This window comes from Solanum verrucosum, unplaced genomic scaffold (assembly GCF_900185275.1).
Source record: "Solanum verrucosum unplaced genomic scaffold, falcon-dt-bn FXZP01000062.1, whole genome shotgun sequence".
Classification (NCBI taxonomy): Eukaryota; Viridiplantae; Streptophyta; class Magnoliopsida; order Solanales; family Solanaceae; genus Solanum; species Solanum verrucosum.
Window position 1 is genome coordinate 2,955,685 of NW_026020477.1, and position 12,478 is coordinate 2,968,162.

The 12,478-nt window shown below is 34.0% G+C and overlaps 1 protein-coding gene across 1 annotated transcript; it reads right to left on the reverse strand.

The window, feature by feature from the left end:
* Nucleotides 1-437: 437 nt before the first annotated feature.
* Nucleotides 438-2,913, reverse strand: LOC125809230 (patellin-3-like). Its single transcript, XM_049488890.1, has 4 exons — nt 1,593-2,913; nt 1,282-1,406; nt 1,049-1,190; nt 438-965 (listed from the first exon to the last, which is right to left on the reverse strand). The coding sequence occupies exons 1-4, from the start codon at nt 2,859-2,861 to the stop codon at nt 714-716; spliced, it is 1,788 nt and encodes a 595-aa protein (XP_049344847.1). The 5' UTR covers nt 2,862-2,913; the 3' UTR covers nt 438-713.
* Nucleotides 2,914-12,478: the final 9,565 nt, after the last annotated feature.

Here is a 12,478-nt window from a genome sequence, read left to right on the forward strand (position 1 = left end):
AACCATCTTTTCAATTCTCTTATAAAGATCTTTACAAGCAAAACAAAAATTCCCCAAAAAAAAAAAAAACTAAAAAAAAATAAGAGTATAAAAATAGAATAGGAGGGAGAGGTAAGCCAACTATGCTTTAAATAAGTGGTCCCAAGTTTAAGCCTAATCTTCCAAGTTCTAACTTTAGCATCACATTAAATGTACAAAACAATTAATGATCAAGTAGTTTACTGTTAAGAGGAGTTTGAAATATAGTAATAGTAAACAAAATATCACATAATGAAATGATCACATAAAAGACAGAAAAAAGAACAAAATTCTTATGAACAAAGTGACAAAGGAATATAGGGAAACATTAATTAACAGCAACATGCACAAAAAGAGAGAGAACAGTAAAGACAAGAACACCATATTTACACACAATTTTACAAGAATATATCAACAGCTAGTAATCAAAGTTTTTCTGTCCACATTCCAACCAACACATTACAACCACATTCTGTATACATTGTTTTCTTCTCCATCCATTGCAAACCCCTTACTTACTTGTAGCAAAACAATCCAAAAACAAATAAATATCCCACACTCAAAATTAAATTTAATATCAACAAGAAAAATAGAATTTTTAAAAGCTATGAAAGAACAAAAGAACAGAACCCTTTCTCCTTATTTTCCACTATGTGATTTGATCTTTGAAAGCTTTTCAACAACATATGTTTGTTTTAATCAGAAGGCTTGGTCTTGGATCTGTAGACAAGCTTCTTCCTCTTAGATGTTTGGTTATCAAATGTAAGCACCACTTTGCCTGCTTCTGGCGCGGTATAGTTGTTGGTGATCACTGTTTCATTTGCTGCTGCAATCTTTCTTGATTTCTCGACGATGATCGTGTATCCGCCTTCAGCACTTGGCACAAATTCAGCTCCATAACACACATCCCATCCAACCACTCTTGCTTCCCACACCAAATTACTCTTCTGCAAGTTACAAATTTTAATCTCTTGAATATCATTCAATATACTCTGACAAATACGTTTTAGCATAGAGGTTGTTAGTTTACCTCAGTAACTGGAAATTCAATGGTGTGTTTGGAAGCAGGCTTAACGGTATCCTCAGTGGCAGGGTCAGCAATGGTGAATTCCTGTTCACCCTCCCTGCTAAGTCCACCATATTGAACTGGAACTTGCTCAGGGACAATGTATCTGATTGTCAACACACAGATCAATATTAGGTTGAAGATCATCATTCAATTGAAAGAAAACACCACAAGTTAAAAAAGAGTAGTCCACTGACTTGAAGAGAGTCTCAGCAGATCTTGAAGCACCAGCAAACACAAACTTGCTCTTGGTCCTGGTAGTGAAAAGTGCATTGATCATTCTGTAGTAAGCTGGATACCACCATGGCACATTGATGAATACCTTCATCATTACCATCAACATCAAAGTCCGTCCAGTTAATTCACAATTGACAAAGTAAAAGTTACGTAATAAATTAAAGATTTCCCCCCTTTTTACAAGTGTTAGAATAGACCGTACTTAATAGAAATGATGAGATACTTTGATACAGTAGTATTGCATTTATTATTGAAACAGACGAAAGTATACCTGCTTGGCAACAAATTCAGGGTAGTTGTCCTGGAGTAACTGAAGTGCACGGTTGGTAGCCTGGCGAAGTTCTTTCTTGTAAAGGTAAAGTCCAGGTGAATTCTTGAGATCAATAACCTGAACAAAAGTGCATATGCCATCAGGGCTAAAATCAAGATTCCTGATTGATTTCTCCATGAACTGAATACGCCATCTAAGAAACTTGTTCATTTTCTCCTTGTCAGCAAAAGTATTCTGATACAATTCATTGTCCTGAAATGCCCCGAATGCATTGTAACACACTGGATGTCCTTCCTTGTCCACACCATGATTGTACACCACTTTCTCTAGTCCTAGTCCTGACAGATCTTCTTCCAAAAGTTCATCAATGTTAAACTCCTTACGCCATGCTACCACACTCTTCAGCATAGCAAAAGCTTCCTTCACCTTAAAATCTCTGGCTCGGAGGAACTTGAGAAGGATCACATCACTTCTCTCATCAGCTAATAAAGGAATTCCCCAGATGGAAACTTCTTCTGGTGCTACATCTTCCTCTGTTGCTGGGACTTCTTCTGCCGGAACTGCTGTCTCCTCCACCGGTGCAGTACTGGTGGCAGTCACTTCAACAATCGTCTCTTTGATTTCTTCAACGGCTTTAGAACCATCCTCCTCCTCTGCTGGTGGTGGAGTTTCTTTCTTCTCTTCCACTACTACAGGTGGAATTTCTTTCTTCTCTTCCACTACAGGTGGAGTTTCTTTCTTCTCTTCTACCACCGCCGCTGGAACTGGTGGTTCTTCCTTCACCGGCTCCGCGATGGCCGGAGTCTCAGCTGGTGCAGCATCGGTGCTGGGTTCAGATTCTTCCTTTTTCTCCTCCTCTGCCACAGCAGCAGCTACAGGTTCTGCTGCTTCAGCCTCTGGTTTCTTCTCCTCCTCCTTGACCGGCGGGGGTGGTGGTGGAGCAGTGAATTCATGTTTGTTCAGAGCATCTTGAACCAACTGTTTCAACTCCGCTAAAGCCTTTTGCTCAGGATTTGGTAGTTCCTCAACTTTATTGCTCTCTTCCTTAAACGAAGCAGATTCAGTAACTGGAGCTTTTTCCGTAACAGTTGCAGCTTCAGTTTCCTCAGGCACCGGAACAGCAGATTTTTCCGGTGTCTCAGGAACAGGTACCGGTTCAGATTGAGGGGTGGATTCCTTTTCCGGCACGGGGACATCAGAGACGACAACCTCTTGAGTTGTCGCCGGCGTAGTTTCCTCAGAAGCAGGTTTCTTGGTTTCTTCAGCCATTTCTTGATTTTCCGGTGATCCTACAATAAAAATCTCAATAGAGAAGGGGTAAAGAAGGTATTTTTAGACGTGGGTATGAAGTTGTGGAGGAAGTGATGGTAGAAAATGGTGATGGTGAGTGTATGTATATGTATATGTTGTATAGACGTGGTGGGGTAGGAGTGGGAGTCGGGGTGAGGGGTGAGGGGTGAGGGGTAAGGAACAGACTGTCTATGACTTGGTTTGCCAGCTCGTTATCTCTCTAATCATGGGGTCCACGACAACCTCAAACCGCTAATTTAGCTATAATTATTTGTATTATTTTTGAAATAATTTACTTTCAATTTTTGAAAATATGGTATGAAATGTAATCATTGTTAGCTAGAATCTTCTTGGTATTATATCATAGTTGGCCTCCATCAACTTTCTAAATTCCTTTATGATTTCATCAAACTTGCCTTTTTTTAGTTTATATTCATTTAATTACTTGCCTTTTTTAAATTCATATTCATTTAATTTCTTGCTTCTGCTTTTTGTTAATTGAATTAATATGTTAAATTTAATTCACTATCTTTTTCTTTGATAATATATTTGGCATTTCATAGGGCGGCGGCCGGCTTGTGGTTACGCCCTAGAAAATGGTTGATGTATATTTGGAAGATTTAAGTTATATTATTATTTATGATGAGAATTTTAATATTCCTATTAATTTAATGTTTATTATCAAGTTAATTGTTTTTTAAAAAAAATTACTTTCTCTTTTTCGATTTATGTAATATAGTTTTATTGGATACAAAATTTTAAAATTATGAGAACACTTAATGATTGTTTGGATATAACAATAAGTGGACTTTTTGTCAAATAAATGAACCCAACATTTGTAAAATATTAATAGTTTTAATATTTTTTTAATAAAATGTGTCATTATTTTTAGAATTGACTAAAAAAAATATGTCATATAAAATAAAAGACGGGTATAAAAATGAAATTTACCTACTACTCCCTCCCACGATTCATATTAAGTGAATTTTTTTATAGTTCAAAATAAGTGAATAATTCAAGAAAAATGTTGGAACTTTTTTTCATATTTACCATTTATTTAATGAGTTTCTTAATTACTTTACATATTTTAGAAAAATAATTTAAAAATTAATAGAGGAAAGTAACTTTTAATTCATTTCTTTAAATATTTTTCTTATAAAATATTGTGGCATACCTCCAATAATTCACTTAATATGAATGAGAGAGTATTATGTAAGTCAATTTAATTTCAAAATAAATATTATAAATGAAGCTTGAGAAAATTATTCCCTTCCATTACCATCTTTTTTATTGTTTATATGTATAGATAAAATATATTTTATCAACACGGGTTATGATGTAGTGGTGAAACTGTTTCATCCTTAATTAGAAGTCTCAGATTTGATCTTTGGGTATGAAAAAAGTTGTGTTGGAAGCGCCACCCTGAATGAGCACGGTAGTGCGCGATCCAGATTTAATCGGAGCTCCAATTCGAGCTCTAAACACCGGGTGAAAAATAAAAAAAATTCATTATACTTTAACCTAATGCTACAAATTAGTGTATGCATTTTATGAATTGATTTTTAGATGATCACTCAATTATTTCTTCTTTTTTTTTGCTGAAGAAAGATTGTTTCTTGAGATATTTTTACAAAAAATTTAAAAATATAAAGAAATTTTAAATCTTATAATCTTAAATTGAAGATAGACAGAATGTACCAAAATATTCTTTAGTCTTATGCTCTGTAAATATGTCATTTGAAAAGTTAAGATTAAAAATTATCTAAAAAGATAATATTTTTTAAAATGAACTTAAAATTTTTTATAAAACAAATAAAATGAAACAAAAGAAAATAATAAATATTAATTAAGTAACCTATTATTTTATGGATATCTTTATAGCTCCAAGTAAGTTTACCAAGTTTGTGGTGATATGTAGTCTCTCATGAAACCATTCTTATTCTTAGGTTTCCTCTGTCTTTAATATTTATCTTAAGATTAGTGGTTATGTTGTTTTCCCTCTTTAATTGGTTTGGATGGGGGAGGGAGAGAGAGTTGCCTTCCAACTTCCTATGCCAAATTTCTATTTCTTTAATGTTATAGTGTTACTCCAAGTTTTCTAACATGTCTTTTTCATGATTTAATTTATTAACTTTGTAGATGAGTATGTGTTCCAAAATATCATGAAAAATCCATTCCCCATCTTTAGTCAAAATATCAAAAGGATAAGATTAGGTAAAAGCATACAAGTCTACTTCAACCAACAAAAATAAACCATCATCAAATTTCAAAACCATGGGCAACCTTGAAAACACAAAGACAATGTGTACAAGACTCAAGAGTACACAATTAATTCAAAGCTTCAAGGGATGGCATAAAATAATTGTTCATATTCAATTTTAATCTTTTTTGGCACAATATATTATTCATATTCAACGTTTATTTAAAACTAATAAAATTAACAAAATTAATATTCAACACACTTATTTTATTTTCCTATGATTATTACTATACATTTGTACTTTAATTTATTATTCAATCATATAAATATAAATACGTATGGTAATAACTTTTTCTTTTGAATTTTTTGATTACACAACAGTTCAACAAAGTGTATAACAAAAAATAGTACCAATGTTTAAATTTTATAAATTTAACAGTATAATTATTACCCATCCTTTTCAAAAAAATTTCTTATTTGACAATACGTTAATTTCAACATCTCAAATAATATATTTAAGGTCACAAATTAAAAAATATTGTGCTATATTATGTATATCCTTAGCAATCACAAATATTTTTTAAAAATAAATTATTGTGCCTAGTAAATTAAGACAAATTGAAACAGAAAAGCATATATAAATCTATAATATGTATGTAAATAATATTACGTACACACTAAATATATAACGGTGAATATTATAAATGATTATGATTAGGTGGTTAAATAATATTTTTTTTAAAATGTTGGACTAAAAATAAAAATAGAATTCTTGGCTATTGCCATTTTATAAGGATGATGAGCTCAGATTGAATCCCAAGATTTTATTCCTCAATCCAATTACAGCAGTAGCCACGCTGACATGCCTGTCATCAAATATTTAAAAATTAATTTCCGTAGACCGTTTAGTTTCGTGACACGTGTAATTCGAAGGCTATCCTTGTCATCAACCCAGGTAACCAGTCTGTCAGAGAATCCTCAAATTTTTGTTTTGAAAATACCCAACCAGGTTTTTCCTCATCACTTAATTAGTACTCCCTCAATTCCGATTTATAGGATAAATCTTTTTTGTCAGAAAATTTGGTCAGAATAATATTTTATTTATATTATTTTATTTTTTAAAATATTTTTACCCTTTTAATTTTAAAATATTTTAACTAAAAATAAAAAAAGATCAGTTTGTTTTAAAGTAAAAACTATTTTTTTAAAAAAATTTCTAACCAAATTCTAGTCAAATTTTCTGGTCATTTAGCACTTGTTCAAACTAAAAATAGATATTCTTTAATACTGTTTCTGTCCACTTTTAATTATCATAATTTGTTCTTTTAGAGTCAAACTATAAAAATTTTGATTAATATTTTACAATGTATTTTTTTATCATATTAATATGCAAAAAGTTGCAATTTATAGTACTTTTTGTATAGTTTTGGAATATCTAAATTTTTTTGTTTAAATTATCGAATTAATGTAATCTAATTTAACTTTAAAAATTAGTCAAATTGATTTTCGAAAAGCACAATATGACAAATAAAAGTGGACGAAGGGAGTATTTTATTTGTCACATATTAGTTGATCATTTTACTAAAAATAGTTTCATATTAGTTGATCACCTTACTAAATCAAGAAAACATTAATTAATTTTTTTCTATATTACCCTTACAATTAATTCTTTTTGAAAGTGTTCACATTTGTTTATAAAATTCCTAAGAAGTTTTTTATAGGTGAATTGGCAAAATTATTTCTTATTTATGATTTTTTAAATATGTGTGTAAAAAGGAAAGAGATCAACTAATATGGGATAGACGGAGTACTTGTCATTTCATAAAACCAATGCATAAATGACATTATTTTTCTTATTTTACCCGTTAGAGTTATCAGCTTTGAAAGTGTGAATTTGACCACCATAGGAAAACTAAATGATTAATTCATGTTTATTGATCAATTTAATTAATTAAAATAAATAAATCTATGTTCATTTATTAAAATGTTGACTTCAAAGAACACTAAATAAGGGTACAATGATAAATTTACCTAGTTTTTAAGCGACGTAAAATCTACAACGGTGACAACTGAATAAGAACGGAGAGAGTACTTTAAACCGGATTACTCATTGATCCCAAAAGCGACTAATCCCTCTTATACAACTTTAATTTAATACTAATTAATAAGTTACTTCATCCATTTCAAAATAAGTGAAATATTGAATATTTTTCATAATTCAAAATAAGTGAATTGTTCAAAGTTTAAGAGAGTTATTATAAGAAAACTTCCTCATTAATATTTTTAGGTGATAATTTTAAGAGAATTAATTGTTTATATTTATGATTTTATTTTAAAATATTTGTATTTTCAAGAATAGTTTAAAGATAACTAAAAGAGTAAAAATAAAAAGTGGTATTCAATTATGTACGCCCTAATTTTTTTCTTAATATATTGCCTCGATAATTTCTTATTTCCAAATAGAGTGAGGTAACTAATTTCTGAATACGTGATTGTATGTGTATTCCATGCTAATACTATAAACGTTTTAAATTAGTATAAAAGTATTATAACATGTGAAATAAGTTATATGAAATTTGAAGGAAAATATTAGGGGCCTCAATGAGACGGTTCAGTCAATTATTTTTTAAAAATTATACCATTCTAACTTTTTGGCTATTTTATACTGGGGGCTTCAATGTATAACTAAAATTAAATTTTTAAAACCATCCCAATTATATTGGTTTCTCTTTGGTATCGGTACGATTCAGTTAAATTTTGATTTTTTTCACTTTTAAAATATCAGCTCAAAATATACGATTATTAAAATATTTTCTTTTACAAATATGTTCTTGAATAAACACTTCAATTCTTCACCAAGAAGTCAAGAATGTAAAACCTTGTTGTCGTAGTGTTTGATCGTAAATATTTAATAAGAGTGCTTGCATATGTTTTGTCGTATTGTTTGATGGAGTATCTATTATAGTATCATTTAATTTTGAACCTAATTAAATAAAGGCTAATTAAAGAGTAAAGATCCAAAGTCGTCCAGACACCAGAGGCCCAAGACCTAAGGTATATTTATATTTGAAAAATGTTATAAAATATATTCATATATTAAATTTAACTTATTGTTAATATATAAAATATATTTACATACACTTAAGGTTAGTCGGTTTGGTTCAGAATTTTTTGGGTAAATGCAATTTCAACAAAATACCATAGATTAACATCAATTAATGCATTAGAAGACTCAATAAATCATAATCAATCGTAATTTGGAAGAAACCCATATTCATTGAATTGAAACCCTGGTTTGATAAATTGAAGATTGAATTGAGAACTTGAAATCTTTAGGGACCCCATGGCGGAAAGGACTCCATGGGTGAATACACACATACCTTTATTCTAGAAGCTCAAAAAGAATTAAAGATTGGAGACTTGGATGAACCCTAGTTCTTCTTCCTTGGACTTGAGAGGATTTGGAGAGTGAATTTGGTCAAGTTTAGGGACTAAAGGATAATGAGTTGAAAATAGGTAAATTGGGGGCTTAAAACGTTTATAAGGCTTAGGGTAGAAGTTAAAACGGCATTGTATTGGGTTAAAACAATTAGGAAAAGACCCAACCGTACTGGACACCCGTAGAAAGGTTACTTGGACCCTTAGTTTAACCAACTTTTGGTGGAACCTATGTACGGCTCGTAGGTCCTCCTACGGGTCCGTACATGCTAATCGTAGAAACCAACTTTGATCCTCAAAATTTCAGTAAGTCTGGCACTCACCTACGAGACCTATCTATGACTCATATAATGATTGACGGATCATCCTCGTAAATCGTTAAAACGGGTATTGGGACTTGATTTCAAAAGTTATTTTCCCACTTCCTACGGTTGCCATCTACGGTCCATATAAGCTTATACGGTCCGTAGATGGGGACCCGTAGACACCAACTTCAACCCCAAAAATTTTATTTTTTACCTTTTTCCAAAATCTGAGGTGTTACAATACCAAAAGTAAATCTAAGTATTACTAAACCAAACCTAGTTGGACCCCTATAATCCCAGAAGGTACACTCATGCGCAACTTTAAAATAAAACCTGAACAGACCCCTATAAGCTTGACATGTACATAGAATAGCTATGTCTATAAGAAAGAAGTACCTCTAACCCAGATCCCACAAGTGTACACTGGGCCTCAAACCCCAAGTGATAGCCTCTTACTAGAGGTGACAACCTAGAACCGCAAAGCATCAACCTTAGACTGGGAATACTGCCTCGAGCCATGAACATTAGCATCAAACTAAAGATAACGACCTCAAACTGTAAACATCAACCTCAAACAAGAAATTTTTATAGTGTCTGATCAACTCTCAGCCCCACTAGCAAGAGTGATAGAAGGCACGTCGACACCGAAGAGGATCTCAACTAGGCTCCAAGCTACCTTGGATAGACGTCCATTCCCAAAGATATCACAAAAAGCTCTAAGCGTGAAGTACTCCAATCCCCAGAAAGAACATAATCTCCGATAATGTATCAAAGTCGCAGAAGTAGGGAGAACAGACAAAAGGGCTGATAAGCTACACAAACGTCTAAACTAAGGCTCATTCTATCAGGCCCAAGTCTGTTATTCCTGCCTACAAGGACCGAGTTCATCTGAATGACGTCGGAGACATACCAAAGTCACAAGGCTCACGGGTCGAAGGCAACAATGTTCTATCCTAGACTAACGCCAAAACATGCTTCATGAGACACGTGTAACACAAGTAAGTCACACGGCATGTTGCACACATAAACAATCCCCAACCAACATGGTACTACGTACCCTCTAAACAATAACAATCAACCCTAAATCATGGTTTCTAAGAAAGAAACCACATGAACTCACAAATTCAGGCTCAATTTAGTTAGAAAGAAAGATGTAGCCTACATGTAGGTCGACCACGCGCGCTCCAAATCACAAGCCCAAATCTTTTCCCTTCACAACACTATCTAGAATAGGATCGTAATGTCAATACGACCGTAGAGACACTAAAATCACACAAAACATAAACAAATCAATTTTGGAGTCCAACAGGAATTATTGGATCTGTGTCATAATTTCTGAAATTAACTCCGTCAAGAGGTCATAAACTATGCCTTGAACTTGTGTTCCAAAATTGAACAAAATTCAAGGCCTAAAATAGCGAAAAAAACAATAAGCAAAGAAACCCAAATTTATCACCAAAATGGGGGAAGGGGCAACAACTTACAAGTGAAATTCACCTCGAATGGAGGTTAACCAACATAACACAATCACTCCACCACGTAGCCGATCGGTGCAGAGAAGTCTGTGTCCTACCTTTAGGAGGCTATAAGGTGTCCTTAGGAGTCTTTCTCTTTTGTATCGCTTTCGTGCAATATGTTTATTATTGGTTTCTTAAAATCTAACGTGTTTCACTCATTTCACAGGATGCCTCGTACGCGTCGCGAGGTAGCTCAGAGTAGGGGTTGACCTATCATGTTATGTAGGGGTGCAGTACCACTCCTAGAGAGAGAGCATGGTCTGGAGCGCCCATCGGATCCTCCAATAGCCCATGTTCTGGAGCAGTCAGTGGGGCCGGTACCAGCTCAACCACCACCCGCACCGACTATGACCCCAAATCTCCAGGCAACCATTGCTCAACTTCTGACCGTGCTTACGGGAAACATCTTGACCTATTTATGTAAGGCCTAGTCACGAAGGCAAACTCACTTAAAGGCTAAAAATGAGTTTTCTGGGTTGTTTCTGGTCCAATTTTGGCGATGGTTGTATGTGTGTGCAGCATGCTATGTGACTTACTTGTTTTATTACGTGTATCCTAAAGCATGTTTTGGCCTTAGTTTAGGATAAACTTGTGTTGCCTTAGACACGTGAACCTTGTGATTTTGATATGTCTTCGACGTCGTTTGGACAGACTAGGTCCTTGTTGACTGGAATTGTAGACTTGGGTCTGATAGAATGAGCCTTAATTTAGGCTTTTGTGCAACCTTGTGGACCTTTTGATTTCTCTCCCTATCTCTACGACTTCGATGAGTTACCGGATGGACTACGTCTTGTAAAGGCTTAAGATTGGGTTGTTCTAGGCTTGGAGCCTTCCAGGATGTTTGTAGGTGGATATCATTCCACAATGACTTGGTCTTGATGTTAGTTGGGGATTGTATGTGCCTGTAGCTTGCTATGTGACTTACTTGTGTTACTACTTGTCTCCTGAAGCATGTTTTGACCTTAGTCTGGGATAGACTGTTGTTGCCTTAGACCCGTGAACCTTGTGACTTTTGTATGTCTCTGACGTCGTTCGAACGAACTAGGTCTTTGTTGGCTGGAATAACACACTTGGGTCTGATAGAATGAGCCATAGCTTTTGGTTTGCTTTTCATTTCTGTCTTTTCTTATTGTTAGTATTATTTTCTGTTTAGTTCTACCCTTGCACTCACTACTTATTGTTATGGGTACGTGTTGGCTTACCTATTGATGGGTTATAGTAGGTTCCTGTTAGGATCGAAAAAAGTAGGTGTAATGCGGAAGCTAGCAGAGCAAACTTCGAAAGGATACGAGTAAGAAGAAAAATGAGAATTATGCCATAAGACACAAAGATTTAACGTGGTTCGGTCAATCGACCTACGTCCACAAAGGAAAATATGAGAATACAAAATATAGAGAGAAATAACCTCAACCAATTCACTTGGAATACATGGGAGGTTCACACAAGTGATAACGTATCACTTGTGACCCACAAATTCTCCCCCTAACCAAAACTCTCAAAACCCCTTGGACTACATTGTCAATGCTGATTAAGTTAGAAGGAACAAGCCTCTATTTATAGAGTCCTAAACATTTTCCTACCAGAAAAGGACTAGTCACTCCTAAACCTTTTCCTAAAAGGAAAACCTATTTATGGTAAGAAACTTAGGGGAATTAATACCCAACAGTTCCATCCTAACTCGGGAAGTCGGATCATGACATTACCCTTCAAAATACCTAGGCGTTCCTTTCACTACCAAGAGGACCAAAGTAGTACAACACAAGCCCCTGATAGAAAAAATGCTTGCAAAGATAAAGTCATGGACTGCTAGATTCCTATCTATGTTGGCATAGTGCAGTTAATCAAAGTTGTACTCTTTCGAGTTCATATTTTCTGGTCACAAGCCTTTCTCTTATAAAAAAAAATGGTACAAATAGTAGAGTTCATATGCAAAAGGTTCTTATGGTCCGGTGGAGCTGACACAATAAAGACTGCTCTAATCGCTTGGGAAAGACATTGCAGTCCTCAAACTGCTGGAGGTTTGGGCTTTCTTGATATAGCAACCTGAAACAAGGTTGCTATATGCAAACATATATGGAGTGTGTGTTTAAAGAAGGGTAACTTGTGGGTAAAGTGGATCCACAACTGCTACATATA

Bases quoted from the DNA above. Each gene is read 5' to 3' on its own strand.
- LOC125809230 (XM_049488890.1), bottom strand. From the start codon at position 2,861: ATGGCTGAAGAAACCAAGAAACCTGCTTCTGAGGAAACTACGCCGGCG. The intron at 1,407-1,592 runs GTATACTTTCGT...GTAATGATGAAG, and splicing joins CTGAATTTGTTGCCAAGCAG to GTATTCATCAATGTGCCATG. The intron at 966-1,048 runs GTAAACTAACAA...TGTAACTTGCAG, and splicing joins TTGAATTTCCAGTTACTGAG to AAGAGTAATTTGGTGTGGGA.